This window comes from Mobula hypostoma, chromosome 2 (genome assembly GCF_963921235.1).
Source record: "Mobula hypostoma chromosome 2, sMobHyp1.1, whole genome shotgun sequence".
Taxonomy (NCBI): Eukaryota; Metazoa; Chordata; class Chondrichthyes; order Myliobatiformes; family Myliobatidae; genus Mobula; species Mobula hypostoma.
The window spans coordinates 95798080-95816773 of NC_086098.1; the positions used below are offsets into that span (position 1 = coordinate 95798080).

The following is an 18694-nucleotide window of genomic DNA, read 5'->3' on the forward strand; positions in this document are numbered from 1 at the left end:
ACTACAAACACGCAACCTCCTAGGTTGAAAAAAACTACCATGCCTCAAGGGGAATAAAGCAGCTTTAGACGCACCTGAAGGCAGAGATCCAAGGACCCTAAGGAAATGATGATAATGAGAGAGAATGCAGAAGATTTAACGATTTGCTGACCATCATGACACACTTGGGTTATTCAACAATGCAAACACCATGTAGAGTCCAAACATCCAAGGACCCATATAAACACAAGATATTCTGCAGATGATAGAAATCCAAAGCAACATTCACAAAATGTTGGAGAAACTCAGGTCAGGCAGCATCTATGTAAATGAATAAACAGCTGACATTTTGGGCAAAGACTCCTCTTAAAGCCCCATATCACTGAAAGGCAGGAAGTCAATATCTGCTGGAAAGGACACTTAGAAGTCTTCTTCAACTCCAACATTCTCCTTCACCTTGAGTGCATATGACTTTATCTGGGCCCACCTCGACAATATTCTTGAACATCAAGGCAATGAAAAGGCTACATCCCAACAAAAAACAATAAAGCCCTGGCAGCAAGATGGCATTTTTCCTGAAATAGCAAAATGTAGCAATGAAGAACTTTAGTCACAAATTCATAGCTTTGTTGTCTATAACTGAGAATATTACAGGGGACCCAAGTGCTACTCGACACAGTTGCTCTGAATAGTGTAGATTCTGTTCATTAAGAGATATAATCTTCACTGCAGAACTCCAAGAGAAAATTAATTTTTCATTCCTACTTTAAAGCTTGTAGTTATTAGGCTATCCCAATCCTAAAAGACATCCTTCTGAAATTAATGGACAGATAGAGCTGAAATATTCAAGACTACTAAAGCACCATGAGAAATTGAGCTGCACATTGGTCTCAGATAATTATAAGTAATTTACTCAGGTTTACTAAGTGACAAAATGTACTAATGGAGCATAATGAGGGGAAAATGTGAGATTATACCCTGTTGTGCAAACATGAAATATCTTGTCTTTTTAAACATTGACTGAACAATAAATATTTCTGTACAGAGAAATTGAAGTGTGCTGGTTCACTGAATGAAGAAAGCAAACTTGCAGGTGGTGAGTAATTAGAAAGGTGAACAACAAAAACACTTTTGTTATGACTGAGTTCAAATATAAGTAAGGAAATCTGAGATAGCAGGAAATTTTCTGGAGAGCAATGGAGCTATTCATGAGTTATAAAATTATGTAGATAGTTAATTCAAACGAGAACTGTTGTGGTTGTGACTGCGTCACTGGAAACTAGAAATGGTAGATATAAAAGACCTTTATCTAACATAAACAGATCTTCTAGAGAATCTATTCCTCTTCTCCTGACACACAACAGTACAATGTTGTGCTCTATTTCTCTGTGATTAACTGCAGTTTAAATGGCTATAATTACCTACTTTTAATATCTTGAGTTTAGACACACTAATATTCCAAAATTCCTATTATAATGGGAACACATCCCAATTGCTGGATCCACTTTGAACGTCCAAGTACCAGAGCCTCACCTGAGCACAAAACACCGAACACCCAATACATACCTCTCTTTGTCACATTGCTGAAGGATGGCTCCATGCAAATAGAAACATCCATAATTTTAAGTGGCAAAACAGATGTCCCAAACTGTATTAAGTGACAGGGAGATTTCTTTAACAATATGTGAATACATGAGATGGCATGTTTTATCTTCTCAAATCCTACACTGGGTGGGGGCGGGAAGAGTGGAGGGGGAGTGGGGGGACGAGGGTGGGAGAGGTGGAAGAGAGGAAATCGGTCATGACATACAGAAAGGCAGAGCAGGTTTGAAGAAATGAATGTCCTATGATTATGCCAGGTATCTCACCTTCCCCAGTTTGGTCCTAAAAGCTTCAAAATTATTAGTTCTATTTGGAACAGGAACACTGGCCTTGATGGAACAGATGCTTGTCTGATAAAGTGGTTAGAAATGACAATGTGTGGAATTACTTATTCAGTCAATTGGCCCCAGACTGGATAGCTAAAGAAAGCAAGTTTTGAGGAGTGCTTATTTGAGGTAAGCAAGAACTATCAGGTTAGCTGGCTTACGAAATTGGGCAAGTGAGGTGGTGGGCATAGCTGAAGTAGTGATTATATTATACTGTATATTGCTGATTCATAATTGGCAGTCCAGACCAATAATTAGGTAAAAGCAAGGAGAAGGCGAACCCAATATCAAGACTCCATCGTGAACACTGCAAAGATTAAACTATAAAAGCTGTGAAGAGACAGATGAATTGTTTTCACTTGGAATAAACTACTTAATTCCTCAACCCTCTGGATAATCTGAATGTTTTAGTGCTCAGGACCAGCTTAAGCTTCTGCCCTTATCATATGAGCTCACCAGAATGTAACACTGCAGCACCCTGAGAGATAAGTGCACAGGGCAAAGAGGAGGAGGAAACAGTAACTCAAAGTAATTAGCCAGGGGCTGGTGTAGTGATACAGGGGTGTATTGCACTCATGAATAAAATGCAGTCAGTGGGAAAGAAAATCTTTTGCAAGAGAATTGGCATGAATCAATCAGATGAAGACCAGAGGAAACATTCAGGAGAAAGCTCCAGGGAAAGTGGAAAAAGAACAAGCAGAACCCTGGCAGTGGAGAGCTTTGGGAATCAGAAGTCCAAAGTGATCTCGTCCTCCAAAACCAGCTATAGTCACCACATCATTTTTCCAAATTGCTATTATGTATTTCAACTTGTTATTTTGTCAAAATGTAATTTCCATTTGAATGAATTAATGCTCTCCACAGAGTGGGTTCCTTATATTCATGATTTACTGAAATATTAGATTTGAGAGTACATGCTGCAAATTAATTTACCGAGTCAAGCATGAATAAAGCAAAAAATATGCATTTTAGGATGAAAAAGAGAAGAGATGGGGGTCCCAGAGGATAGGGAGAAATTATCTTATGGGAAAATGTAAATGTAATCTATCTATTGATAATACATTTTGTTTCCATCATAAATATTTGACTGTCTTTGTTATAATTCCAAGTTTCATAGCTTTAGATGACCCACTACACCAGGACGTCCAATGTTAATCTGCATTAAATTTCAGCTTTTTTTCCCCCCAATGTGATCTGATCCTTATACACTTCAGTCTCTATATGATATCAGATATCTATGAACATCATCAAAATTGCTGGTGAACGCAGCAGGCCAGGCAGCATCTCTAGGAAGAGATGCCTCTTCCTAGAGATGCTGCCTGGCCTGCTGTGTTCACCAGCAACTTTGATGTGTGTTGCTTGAATTTCCAGCATCTGCAGTATTCCTGTTATTTGCGTCTATGAACATTATCTTTCTTTTTTATTAGACAGCCGGTTCACACAAGCTTCTTATAATGAATAGCCTTTCAACTGTCAATAGTCTGCCACTCTTTTGGAATAGGCAAAGAAGAGGGATAATGGGGCTAGATGGATGATATGAGCTCATATTAGTGGCTTTATTAAGTGGAATCCATTTTCTTGGCTTCTGCATACAGAACAAGTAAATTAACTTATTTACAGAAACCTATACTCTTTATTTCTCTTCAAATGAAGTTCATCTGTGTGAATGTCTAACAATAAAACTCTGAGTCCCATCATCCCTTTGTAATTCCTAAAGGTGTACTGGTGTCTTTTAAACATGGAATTTGAAGCTTGCTCCACATTCAAGCTTTGGTTATAATTAGTCATTGAACAACATTGCGACTGCAAGTTCCGATTTAAGAAATTTAACTGACCCCTTAACATTTTCATTTTAGCAAATGCAAATATTCTATTAGAGATGGATTACTGAATTTATTTCCTCGTACTACTGCTAATGAAGGTCAGGGAGGAAAGGAGAGCCTAGAAATATGAGGCTATCAAATAAAATCATGACTAAGTTACACTTGAAAAATCCACAACCACTTTGAACTGTAGAACTATTAACAATGTAGAATTGTTAGAAATTATGATGTAAAAGAGCAGTCACATGTACAACACATTCATTTTGGTATATATTTTTAACTCCAACTTCCAAATGAATACAGGTGTCCCCCGCTTTTTGAACGTTCGCTTTACGAAACCTGTTACGAAAGACCTACATTAGTTACCTGTTTTCGCTACAGAAGGTGTTTTCACTGTTACGAAGAAAGGCAGCGCGCAATAAAAGGCAGCGCGCGCCCCGAGCAGTCACTCTCCCTGGGATTCGGAACTGCATTCTAGCCGGCATTGCTTAAACACATGCCTGTGAGCAGCCGTTTGCAAGATGAGTTCTAAGGTATCAGAAAAGCTTAAAAGAGCTCGTAAGGGTGTTACACAGCGTAAAACTAGACATAATTAAGCGTTTCGATCATGGTGAACGAAGTAAGGACAAAGTGAGTTTGGCTTGTAGAAGCTGACAAAGATGATGTTGAAGAGGTTTTGGCATCCCATGACCAAGAACAGATAGATGAAGAGCTGATGCAATTGGAAGAGTAAAGGACAACAATTGAAACCGAATTCAGTAACAAAAGTGAAGTCGTCCAGGAACTGAACGTGAAGCAACTGCGTGAGATTTTCGCTGCAATGATAAAGTACAACTTTTAATTTTGAAAGGGTACGTCGGTTTAGGGCATATTTGCAAGATGGTTTGAGTGCTTACAAAGAACTGTATGATCTAAAAATGCGTGAGGCTAAGCAGTCAAGCAAGCCTTCCACATCAGCCACAGTAGACGACGAACCTCGACCTTCGACAATCCGGTAAGTGATACTACACTGTACATACATTATTTCTACTTTATATAGGCTGTGTATTTTTACGTGTTATTTGGTATGATTTGGCAGCTTCATAGCTTAAAGGTTACTGGAGATAGTGTTTTTGCCAACAGCGCTTGCGTGAGATTTTCTGCCGAGAGCGCTTGCGTGAAATTTTTGCTACGGAAAACAGTGCCGGCAATGATTGTGGAAAATTATTTCTACTTTATATAGGCTGTGTATTTATCATATCATTCCTGCTTTTACTATTATTTACTGTTATTTTAGGTTTTATACGTTATTTGGCATGATTTGGTAGGTTATTTTTGGGTTGCGAATGCTCACAAAATTTCCCCATATAAATAAATGGTAATTGCTTCTTCGCTTTACGACATTCCGGCTTACGAACCGTTTCATAGGAACGCTCTACCTTCGGATGGCGGGGGAAACCTGTACAATGCCTATAAAAAGTATTCATACCCCTACCCCGCCCCCCCCCAGAAGTTTTCATATTATATTGTGCTACAACATTGAATCACTGGATTTAATTTGTTTTTTTTTGACACTGACCAACCAAAAAAACTCTTTCGTGCCAAAGTGAAAACGAATGTCTACAAATTGGTATATATTTATTACAATTATTAAACACAAGTTAACTAATTGCATAACTACTCACCTACTCTGAGTCAGTATTTAATAAATGCACCTTTGGCAGCAATACAGCCTTTAGTCTGTGTGGATAGGTCTCTATCAGCTTTGCACATCTGGAAAATGCATTTTTTCCCCCCATTCTTCTTTACAAGACTGCTCATGCTCTGTCAGATTGCATGGGTATTGTGAGAGAACAGCCCTTTTCATGTCCAGCCACTAATTCTCAATTGGATTGAAGTCTGAACTCTGACTTGGACCCTCCAGAACATTAATTTTATTGTTTTTAAGCCATTACTGTGTAGCTTTGGCTTTACGTTAGCCAAGATTTCACGTGTTTTTTTCCCAACAGTGGCTTTTTCTCTGCCACTCTCTCATAAAGTTGCGACTGGTGAAGCACCCGATCAACAGTTGTATGCGCAGTCTCTCCCATCTCAGCCACTGAAGCTTGTAACTCCTCCAGAGTTGTCACATGTCTCGTAGTGGCCTCGCTCACTAGTCCCCTTCTGCACGGTCACCCAGTTTTTGAGGATGGCCTGCCCGAGGCAGATTTACAGCTGTGCCATATTCTTTCCATTTCCTGATGATTGACTTAACTGTACTCCAAGGGATATTCAGTGACTTGGAAACTTTCTTGTATCCATCTCCTGACTTGTGCTTTTCAATAACCTTGTCGCTGAATGGCTTGGAGTGCTCCTTTGTCTTCATGGTGTAGCTTTTGCCAGGACACTGACTCACTTGCTTATCAACTTCTTGCTGAGTTTAAACTTTCTGAGGGAAGCTTGCAGGTTCTGAATTTAGCAGCATTCGTCTTCCCATCAATCCTGACCAGATTTCCGGTCCCTGCTGCTAAAAAGCATCCCCATAGCATGCTACCTCCATCATACTTTACAGTAGGAATGGTGATAACTGGCTGGTGCATAGTATTAGATTTACATCACACAAACCGCTTAGTGACCAAAAAGTTTCATTTTAGTCTCATCCGACTACTCTCACACATCTTTACAGCATCTTCTAAGTGACACTTTGCAGTGTTACTCTGGGGCCAGGATGCAAAACATAGTACCAACAGTCATTCACACAAGGCACACACAGAACATACAAGACAGTAGTAAAATACAGTCACACACAAGTAAAGATAGTCCAAGTCCTGTGTCTATGAGTGTTGCAGCAATCTGAAATCGAACACAATACATCTTGTCCTCTGCCGAGTGAACACAGGAGAGCAGCATGGATGCTGCGCTGTGTCACACGGTCTCTGGTGGAGCGCCAGGTCTTCAATGCCTCTCTCCTGGGTGGCTGCAAACGAGCAACACAGCGGTCTGAAGTCTAGTACTCACTATGTCCAAGGCCACACAGCTCTCCCACCATTTGCCAATAAAACAGTGAACTGGACGTGCAGCATTCCATATTAACAATAACAGGGTCTTGCGATTGCAAGAGAAGCAGCTAAGACAATCACTCGCCGTTAGACTGCACCAATGCCTCTCCAATGCAGGCAGCAGTAGGATCTGCACCAGGTCCAGCTCCTTCAGTTTTCCCCCTACGATCAACTCGCTAATGGGGTAGATCTACAGTACTTTATGTCCAACAGGGTCTTGCCATTGTAACAAATACATTTAAAAAAGAGAAACAACACCTTCTGTTGGCCCCGTAGAAGTTACTGCATCTGAGTAGCGCCACCAACTTACCGGAATTCAAGGTGCATTCATTCTGCTACATTCTATTTGGTGATGACTTTGACCTTCATTTCTTACTCATTATCATGTTGGGATTATCACCTGCATAATTCTACCCCACCCTTTCATCTATCCTTTAAAAAAACATTAGTAGTAAGGTGTTATTGCAAAAGCAACGAAAGCTCGTAATTTGTGGAACAAACACAAAGACAAATTAGCTGCATTGCAGACCATCTGCAGTTCTCTCGCAGCACACCTGAAGTACATGGCAGCTAAGTGTCATCCACAAATGGTTCACTGTAGCAGCCCAGTCATCATATCATTACAACAAAAAAAACACTCAACTTCAAATTGACAAAGCTTTACCATATTTAAGATAAAAGAATACTCACTTTCTAGCAATGGCATGCACAGTTCGGTTAAATACTTAAAATAAGCCAACGGCAAACTGACCTCTTGTTGGGAGGAGTTAGCATTAGCTTGACCTTTTAAAATCTAAAAATGGGAAAATGTGCTTAAAATAAATAGTCTCAGTTCATAAATCAATATTATTGGTTGAGAAAGGAACTAAGCTGATTAAAAAAAGATAAACTGATGCTTGTAAATTCAGCATGCATGCGCTGAAGGAATGTTTACCATAAAGCTAAAGGGTGAATGAATTATGTTTTACATACTTTAAGTTATCACTGTTATATAATTATCCTTTGGAACTGATATATATTGTCTAATAATTGAAAGATTAATTACTTGCAAAGCACAGATGCCTTGTGAGAAGTTGTTGAGCTTTTCTACAAAATATTAAAAGTTCAACAGGAAAATTTGATTTGCATTGCTTTGCAGAATCCTATTTTCTTAAGGATTGTAAAAGTATCATTAAGGACCATCACCACCTGGGTACACCCTCTTCTCATTTCTACCCTCAAGGTGGTGGCACAGGAGCCTGAAGAGCCACACTTAGTGTTTTAGAAACAGCTTCTTCCTTTCTATCAGATTTTTGAACAGTCCATGAACACTACCTAAGTATTCCATATTTGTGCTATTTAACCATTTATTAATTTATCTTTATTGCAACCAAAAGCAATTTCTTATGTCTTATCTTGTACTGCTATCACAAAGCAACAAATTTGACGACACGTATCAGTGATATCAAACCTGATTCTGAACAAATATCAATGAACATAGGCCACTTCACATTTCCACTAAAGAACAATTTATACTTCAAATCAAGATGAGCTCTGGCCACAACGCCAAAGTGTAAGGTTTAAATAACCTACTTTGACCCATATCAAATGTACTGAGATAACATCAATTGACAAGATTTGCAATAATCGATCAAATTCAACGTGATCAAAATCCTGTTAAATTTTGCGAGTGGACAGTCTAAGTATCTGTTCTATTCTTCCACATGAATGTTTCAGTGGCACAAGAACAAAAGAAAAAAAACAGGATAGATAGATCAGAACCCATGTCTGCTCCGCTATTCAATAAGATCAGGCTGACCTTTCATTTCACTGCTGCTTTCTTAATATCCTTGCATTTCCTTAAGATTCATAAATCCATTGCTCTGACCTGAATATCCTCAGGGACTGCACCCTTATGATCCTCTTTGATAAAGAATTCAAAATATTCACTGCCCTTTGAATGAAAGCTCTTCTTTTGTGCCAATTTTGAATGCTATCCTTTTATTTTAAGGTTGTTCTCTGATTTCAGTAATCTCGCATCTATCTTTGTCAAGCTCAACTTTTCTTTCCAGAGAAAAATTTTCCATTCTTCAGAGCTCAAGAGAGTACAGTTCCAGTTTTCTCAATACTTCTTCACAAGACAATACCCATCTGATGAATCATCCTGACGAACCTTTGCTGCATTTCCACTTTCTAAATACAAGGGAAATCAGGCAGGTATCATCATCAGGTGCCATGCCCAGTTTGAGCTTTGACTACCATGGCCCACACACTCCTGTTTCAGGTCAAGTGGATCAATTCATTGGTATTTATTTCCAGTTCTCTGGCTACTGTCTCCATCATTATTTGTCTTTGTCTTCCTCTTGCTTTCTTTCCTTCAATCTTTCCCATAATTCCCATGCATTCTAACTCCTCTTTCCTAATCACATGTCCAATGAAGTTACGTTGCCTTGTCATGATCTCATGCATTATTTCTCTTTTTGTGTTTGCTCTGTTCATGACATCCTCCTTAGATATTCGCCTCATCCATGATATTCTTTATATCCTCCTCAAAAACCACATCTCTGCCGCTACAATTCATTTCCTCATGTTACAAGATATTGTCCAAAATTCTGAGCCACATAACTTAACAGGCAGGTATATATTACCCCAAATGCAATCTCACCAGAGCCTATGTCATTTCACCAAGATAACCTTACTCAAAGCCTTTCATAATAAAGGCAACTGACCTGTATATTACCTTCCAGTGATTTATGTGCAAACATGGCTATATGCATTTGATATCCCTCATCCAAATTATTGAAATAGATTTGGAAAAGCTGAACCTCAAGCTCCAATTCCTGCAGTACCCTATTAGTCACAACCACCTGAGCTCAAATTACTTAAAGTAACTCTCTGTTACCTAACCCTCCTTCTATTAGGGTTAATAATGGCTTGTTGATTACCACTTACGCACCATAATAAAAATTTCCTTGTTCTGGGTATTGGTCATAAATTTGATGATAATCCAGTTCTCTTTTCATCCCACATTCACTCTTTTACAATAATGTTCTTAGGTATTATGAAGGATGCAGACTTCTGTTCAAATTCACTTTATTCATTCAGAAGAGCTACACTACAGTCAGTTGCTTCATTCTACAACCTCTGTGGGACCTTATTATTTACTGTGTATGTATTTCCCTTATTTGACCTTTCATAATGGATTACTTCACACTTGTCAGGATTAAACTCCATCTGTCATTGCTCTGCCCAACTTGCCAGTGGATCAGTGTCATGCTGTAGTTTAAAACAATCCTTATTATCTATAACACTACAAAATGTCTATTGCAAACTTATTAATCATTCCTCCTACATTCACATCCAGGTCTTTAATGCATATCACAAACCGCAAGAGCCTCACCTCCAAACAAGAGAAAAACTGCAGATGCTGGTAATCCAAGCAACACACACAAACAATGCTGGAGGAACTCAGCAGGCCAGGTAGCAGCTATGGAAAAGAGTACAGTCGCCATTTTGGGCTGAGACCCTTCATCAGGACTCACCAAGAACCTCAGCCCCAGAAATTCTGGTCAGAAAATCAATCCTCCATCCTCAATTATCAAAACAATTTTAGATTTAATTTACCTTGCAATCTAACCTTTTGGATCAGCCTAAATGTGGGATTCTGTCATTAACTTCCATGAAGTCCATATAGAAAATACCTTGTCAATATACTTTGTTAAATCTAAGCATTAATACGTTTGTATTATCTTCAAATTGGTGAGGCAGGATTTCCCAAGAACAATTAATCCCTGTTTTCCAAGTGTATATCAATACAGTCCCTTAAAATTCTTCCCCATCATGCCCCAATACACTGATATATGATTTGTGAACCTGCAGTCACCTGGTTCTTCTCTGCTGCTCTATTTAAATAAAGGAACCAAAGAGTGGTGGAATTCTCTACCCCATGGAGCTGCAGTGGCTGATTCATTGAATACATTCAAAGCAGAGACTGACAGACATTCAAAATACAAGGGAGTCAAAGTTCAAAGTTTAAAGTAAAATCTATTATCCCAGAGTACATCCATGTCATCATACCCAATCCTGTGATTCTTTTTCTGTGGGCATACTGAGCAAATCTATAGAACAGTAACTGTAAACATCAAGAGCTATTAACTGTACAAATACCAATAAATACATAGCAATAAATGAGCATGAAAAAAACAAGTTAAAAGAGTCCTTAAACAAGTGTACTTATCCCCTTTTGCTCAAGAGCCTTTTTGCTCAAGAGCCTGACATCTGAGGTGTATTAACTGTTCTTGAACCTTGTGGTGCGAATGAGGCAACTGTACCTTCTACTTGATGGCAGCAACAAGTAAAGAGCATGGCTGGGTGGTGAGAATCTTTGATGATGTATGGTGCTATTCTACAGCAACGTATCATGCAGATGTGCTCAATAGTTGTGAGGGTTTTACCTGTGACATACTGGGCCGAATCCACTGTGTTTTGCAGTGGCATCATCAGCAAGCTTGTATATGGTGATACTTAGCCACAGAGTTATAAGTGTAAGGAAGTAGAGCAGGGGACTAAATATACATTCGTGTGGTGCTACTGTGCTGGTGGAGATTGTGGAGGAGATGTTTTTGCTAATCCAAAATGTCTGGGGTCTGCAAGTGAGGAAATCTAGGATCCAATTGCACAAGGGGGGAAGAGTATTGAGGCTCAGGTCCACATTATCTTTGCTTCCAGTGAGATAACAATAAATATTATCAGAAAAGATAGATATTAAAATGCCAGTATTAAAAATGTCAATATTTATCTGGTCTGCTCTGGGATCTTTTGGAATTATGTTCCAAAACATGGCATGGCCTCCTCGTGCCATACCTGGTCAATAGTGTTTTCAAAGGTTCAAAAGCTTCTAAGGTCAAGTTAATGTTAGAGAAATGTATACAATATACATCCTAAAATGCTTTTTCTTCATAAAACATCCACGAAAACAGAGAAATGCTCCAAAGAATGAATGACAGTTAAATGTGAGAACCCCAAAATCCCCCCCAGCATCCCCTTCCCATGCAGCAGCGAGCAATGATCCCCCTTCCCCCCACCGGCAAAATTAAGTGTGCACTGGTACAATCACCGAGCCCAAGTGTGTGCTCAGCGATAGCAAAGACACAGACCGTGCAGTTAACCCAAAAGCTTCACATTTCACCCAAAATTTGACAACCCACAGGTTTTCTCTCCCTGGCAAGGGAGAGGGAGGTGTCCCCCATTTTCACTTTTGTTTCTATATAAAGTGTATACTTTTATTTACCAAAATTGAATATCTTAAAGTACAACAACTTCCTTTACATACAGAAACTAACTTACTTACCTCCTACCACTTCTCTTTTATATTCTAATTCAAATAACCCCTGTGATTGAACTCCATTTCACTCCCTGCTATGCCTACAATGCATGCTCTTATCCCATTCTCACCTTTAGTTGGGAACCTACTACTGAAGTAATGATAGGGTTCCAGTGGCATTTGTCCTTTCTTAAGAAAATAATTGTCAAAAAATAAGAAGGGGGGAGTTTTAAAGTGGATCTGAGGGCAAGTTCTCTCCCCCACCCTCCCACAGTTTGGTGGATATGTAGGGATAGTGGAATAAGACACCAGCTATTATGTCCTTAAGATGTAGAAGCAGAATTTGTCCCATTGAGTCTGGTCGATGCCTGATTATTTTTCATTAATTCCATTCTGCCTCATATTCCAAAATACTTTTACCTATCAGAAAACTATCAATCTCTGTCTTAAATGCACAAACGACTTGGGATTCACAGCCCTCTGTGGCAATGACTGTCGATAGAGATAAAATTGAAAATTGCTCAAGTATGGTATTATCATCAAAAGCAAATCCAACTCTGGCTAATTACCACAAAATTAGTCAGCTCTCAATCTTTAACAAATAATGGGAGTTTTCATCAACAGTGCTATTTAGAGGCACCACCTCACCAATAACCTGTTCCCAAGGCGTAGTTTGGATTTTTCCTGATTACTCAGTCCCAGACCTCAGCCTTGGACCAAACAGCTAAATTCCAGTGGTGAGATGAACATGATTGCGCTAGACTTCAAAACAGCATTTAATCAGGTGTGGCATCATTATTTCACCCACTTTATGCACTTCTTAAAATATATTCTTATTCATAATTTATAGTAATTTGTAATCATTCTTATATATTGCACTGTACTGCTGCTGCAAAACAACAAATTTCATGACATATTTCCAAGTTAATAAGTCTGATTCTGATCAGCCTTCAATTTTCTGGCGTCCATCTGTCTTCCCCAACAAGAGTAAATCTGCAGATGCTGGAAACCTGAGCAACACACACAAAATGCTGAAAGAACTCAGCAGGCCAGGCAGCATCTATGAAAAGAGTACAGTCTAAGTTTCAGGCTGAGACTCTTCATCAGAACCCTGATGAAGGGTATTGGTCCAAAACATCCACTATACTCTTTTCCATAGATGCTGGCTGGCCTGCTGAGTTCTTCCAGCATTTTGTGTGACATATGCTTTACTGGATTTGTACAACTCACGGACAAGTTTAGATTATTATTATTGAACCCTTTGAGCCCTTCTGAACCAGTTTTTTGTAGCATTCAAAATATTTACTGAATTAAATAGTTGACAGACATGAAAGATGATAAAAAATGATCCATATAAATTCAAGCCTTATCTACCAATTCCCACCAAAGCCTCGTCAATTTAGCAACAAATCGGACAATAAATTCGGGCATTTCTAGTAACATCTGCATTCTGCAAAGAACGTTTGCAACCATAAAAAAAAGCTGAGCAGACCAAAATGAAAAGAGCTGGTTCAAGACCAACTTAATACAATTATAAAAGGGCTTGATGGTACAGATGTAGAAAAAGATTTGGGGGAATTTAATACTCAGAGACATAAGCATATTGTTACTAACAAACCATAAAGGATTTCTGGAGAAGCTTCCCTATTTCGAAAGTGGTTAGACTGTCCAACTCAAACAACAGGAATTCTGCAGATGCTGGAAATTCAAGCAACATACATCAAAGTTGCTGGTGAACGCAGCAGGCCAAGCAGCATCTATAGGAAGAGGTGCAGTCGACGTTTCAGGCCGAGACCCTTCGTCAGGACTAACTGAAGGAAGAGTGAGTAAGGGATTTGAAAGCTGGAGGGGGAGGGGGAGATGCAAAATGATAGGAGAAGACAGGAGGGGGAGGGATCGAGCCGAGAGCTGGACAGGTGATAGGCAAAAGGGGATACGAGAGGATCATGGGACAGGAGGTCCGGGAAGAAAGACAAGGAGTGGGGGGTGACCCAGAGGATGGGCAAGAGGTATATTCAGAGGGACAGAGGGAGAAAAAGGAGAGTGAGAGAAAGAATGTGTGCATAAAAATGAGTAACAGATGGGGTACGAGGGGGAGGTGGGGCCTTAGCGGAAGTTAGAGAAGTCGATGTTCATGCCATCAGGTTGGAGGCTACCCAGACGGAATATAAGGTGTTGTTCCTCCAACCTGAGTGTGGCTTCATCTTTACAGTAGAGGAGGCCGTGGATAGACATGTCAGAATGGGAATGGGATGTGGAAGTAAAATGTGTGGCCACTGGGCGATCCTGCTTTCTCTGGCGGACACAGCATAGATGTTCAGCAAAGCGGTCTCCCAGTCTGCGTCGGGTCTCACCAATATATAAAAGGCCACATCGGGAGCACCGGACGCAGTATATCACCCCAGTCGACTCACAGGTGAAGTGATGCCTCACCTGGAAGGACTGTTTAGGGCCCTGAATGGTGGTAAGGGAGGAAGTGTAAGGGCATGTGTAGCACTTGTTCCGCTTACACGGGTAAGTGCCAGGAGGGAGATCAGTGGGGAAGGATGGGGGGGGACGAATGGACAAGGGAGTTGTGTAGGGAGCGATCCCTGCGGAATGCAGAGGGGGGGGAGGGAAAGATGTGCTTAGTGGTGGGATCCCTTTGGAGGTGGCGGAAGTTACGGAGAATAATATGTTGGACCCGGAGGCTGGTGGGGTGGTAGGTGAGGACCAGGGGAACCCTATTCCTAGTCCCACCACCCCACTAGGAATAGGGTTCCCCTGGTCCTCACCTACCACCCCACCAGCCTCCGGGTCCAACATATTATTCTCCGTAACTTCCGCCACCTCCAAAGGGATCCCACCACTAAGCACATCTTTCCCTCCCCGCCTCTCTCTGCATTCCGCAGGGATCGCTCCCTACACAACTCCCTTGTCCATTCGTCCCCCCCATCCCTCCCCACTGATCTCCCTCCTGGCACTTATCCGTGTAAGCGGAACAAGTGCTACACATGCCCTTACACTTCCTCCCTTACCACCATTCAGGGCCCCAAACAGTCCTTCCAGGTGAGGCATCACTTCACCTGTGAGTCGACTGGGGTGATATACTGCGTCCGGTGCTCCCGATGTGGCCTTTTATATATTGGTGAGACCCGACGCAGACTGGGAGACCGCTTTGCTGAACATCTACGCTCTGTCCGCCAGAGAAAGCAGGATCTCCCAGTGGCCACACATTTTAATTCCACATCCCATTCCCATTCTGACATGTCTATCCACGGCCTCCTCTACTGTAAAGATGAAGCCACACTCAGGTTGGAGGAACACCTTATATTCCGTCTGGGTAGCCTCCAACCTGATGGCATGAACATCGACTTCTCTAACTTCCGCTAAGGCCCCACCTCCCCCTCGTACCCCATCTGTTACTCATTTTTATGCACACATTCTTTCTCTCACTCTCCTTTTTCTCCCTCTGTCCCTCTGAATATACCTCTTGCCCATCCTCTGGGTCACACCCCCCCTTGTCTTTCTTCCCGGACCTCCTGTCCCATGATCCTCTCGTATCCCCTTTTGCCTATCATCTGTCCAGCTCTCGGCTCTATCCCTCCCCCTCCTGTCTTCTCCTATCATTTTGCATCTCCCCCTCCAGCTTTCAAATCCCTTACTCACTCTTCCTTCAGTTAGTCCTGATGAAGGGTCTCGGCCTGAAACGTCGACTGCACCTCTTCCTATAGATGCTGCTTGGCCTGCTGCGTTCACCAGCAACTTTGATGTATGTTGCTAGACTGTCCAACTAACCACATTAAACCTGTGGAGTCCAAATGCATACAAATATACTTTAGATAAGGCAGAGACAAAGAAAACTAGAAATGGAGACTCAAGTGGCCATACAAAAATCATAGAAAATGATAATTTTAAGAAAAAGAAAAATAAACTACACACTCTGGAATTCTAAATTCAAACAAAAACGCAGGAAAAGCTTAAAAAAAAAGACATTTTTAACAACACGAAGGGCACAGATGTACTGTGGAGAGCATTCTGACTGGCTCTGGAATGGGGGTGGGGGGGGGGAAGGGGGTGGTTACCGCACAGGATCGAAGTAAGTTGCAGAAACTTGCAAAATTAGTCAGCTCCGTCATAGGTACTAGCCTCCAAAGTATCTAACATCTTCAAGGAGCGGTGCCTCAAGAAGGCAATGTCCATCATTTGGGACCCCCACCACCCAGTACATCCATCTTCTCATTGTTATCATCAGGAAGGAGGTACAGAAGCCTGAAGGCACACACTAAGCAGTTCAGGATCGGCTTCTTCCCCCCCCGCCATCAGATTTCTAAACGGTCATTGTACCCACGAACACTACCTCACTACTTTTTTTAAACTTCCATTTTTTCACTACTCATTTAAACTTCACTTCCATGTACATATACACTCTTACTCCAATTCAGTTTTTTTTCTATATTTATCATGTATTGCTGCCTCAAAGTTAACAAATTTCATAATATATACCAGTGATATATGACTCTGATAGGATTCCCAGAATTCGGCAGACTAAAACTGGAGAGCATACTTGAAGACGTAAAGATTTAAAGGGAACCTGAGAAGAGCATTTTTTCCTCACACAGACGGTGGTGGGTAAGTGAAACTAGATGCCAGAGGAAGTGGTAAAGGTGGGTGCAGTTATAATAGTTAAAATATATTTGTAAAAAGTATATTGATAGAAAAGGTTTAAAGGTTTAAATGGATATTGATCAAATATAGGTAAACCTGATGAGCTCAGGAAGGCATACTAGTTAGCAAGACCCGAGTTGGACCGAAGGGCCTGTTTCTGTGCTGTACAATTTTATGACTCCATGAGAATCTACAGGAGAGTTCTCAGCTAAATGTACTGCAGCATGGGAGGCATATATTGGCCTTGAAGAGAGCACAAGTTTACCTGATTTGGTATAGCACTTTAACATGTTCAGTTACAACTTCAAGTCACCAGGAACAAAGCATGAGAATATCACCATAAATTTGAGATTTCAATTGGTTATCAAGGATAGGATAGATAAATATTATTGGGCTTCAATCTTTCAAGATAAACTAGCTTTAAGTAATTGAGTTTGGTATTAGCAAGAAAATGGACTTGAGTTTCAACACTTCAATGCATTGGCACAAGTTAACATTCTAAAAGTACAAAGTTGATGTAATAGGGTTCAGGGTCAGAGTCACACCTGAATTTAATCTGGTTCAACTGGAGAGGGTGGCTAAAAGTATAATATCAACAGGAAATATACAGTGCACTCCCACTTATCCCAGCCATATTAAGATGCACATATTGTCTCATTTGTAACCAGGTCCCATTCAATACACACTGTATATATTAAACTTAGCAAGTTCCAAAACCTCCTTTAGTTTTCATATCAAAGTTGCTGGTGAACGCAGCAGGCCAGGCAGCATCTCTAGGAAGAGGTACAGTCGACGTTTCAGGCCGAGACCCTCCGTCCTGACGAAGGGTCTCGGCCTGAAACGTCCACTGTACCTCTTCCTAGAAATGCCGCCTGGACTGCTGCGTTCACCAGCAACTTTGATGTGTGTTGCTTGAATTTCCAGCATCTGCAGTATTCCTGTTGTTTTAGTTTTCATATTCTATTTTGTCTTTAAAGTAACTCTATTTGTTCACCTGCCAAACGAAGGGTTAAAGGGAAGTGGCACAATGCTCCAGATGGTGGAGTTGCTGCCTCATAGCTCTAGATCCAAGTTTAAAATGCTGATGTCCAGTCCTGTCTACACAGAGTTTGCATGTTCTCCCTGTGACCACGTGGATTTCCTCCACTACTTTGGTTTCTTTCCACAGGCCAAAAATGTGCAGATTGGTAGGTTATTGGCACTGGTGTGTAAATGAGTGGTAGAGTCTAGGGACTTGATGGGAATATGCGGAAGAGAAAAGAGGGCAAGGGCAAGTTTAATATAAAATGGATGAAGAATGTTTGGAATAAATTCGGGGAGGTGGAGGGCCTATTTTTATCCAGGATCTCTCTACAACTCAACTCACCCTCAGGTGCCTTTGCATCACACATCTTTGTTAGCCAGGTTGTATTTGAATCTTCTTGCTTTGAGTTGGATACTGTCTGGTTCACCTGAATACACAAATCAAAAATAATCTTTATTACCATGGATATACAAAATCTAACATACTAGTCATAAATTCCCCTCCTACTGCAAACTATTAGGCCGAGGCTGCAAGATTCAAATTTATAGGAAACCTTATCTGATAGAAAGAGATTGGAGTCCACTTCCCCAAGTATCTCCTGGTGTAAGACCTCAGACCACCAAGTTAATTTGATCCCCAAATAGTTGACTCAACATGAAAATATTACCTCATCACATAGCTATTAAAAGGTAGAACTATAAACACGAGGAAGCAACAACCAGAACATACAGTAAGGGTATAAATAGAACTGAACCAAGAAATATGATTCAACTAATTTCAATCAAATTTAACAATGCAAAACACATTATAGGGTTACCTTTGGTCTCAACTTAGCCATATTGAATGTAATAATGTCACTCTCAGAGCACCATTACCAGAAAGAGTGGAGCAATTCAAACAGCAAGCTCATTTACAAAACAAATGCTGGTGCAGCCAGTGAATCACATGCGCTGTAATCCACTGATATCCATTGC

At 40.7% G+C, this 18694-nt stretch overlaps 1 protein-coding gene across 1 annotated transcript in view; it reads right to left on the reverse strand.

Annotated features, from left to right (window-relative positions):
• Positions 1 to 18694, reverse strand: part of lmbrd1 (LMBR1 domain containing 1) — a 206305-nt gene that overhangs the window by 9606 nt on the left and 178005 nt on the right. Inside the window, exon 14 of the mRNA XM_063040281.1 lies at positions 18063 to 18147. Coding sequence (XP_062896351.1) covers positions 18063 to 18147 — 85 coding nt within the window. The remainder of the gene's footprint in view (positions 1 to 18062; positions 18148 to 18694) is intronic.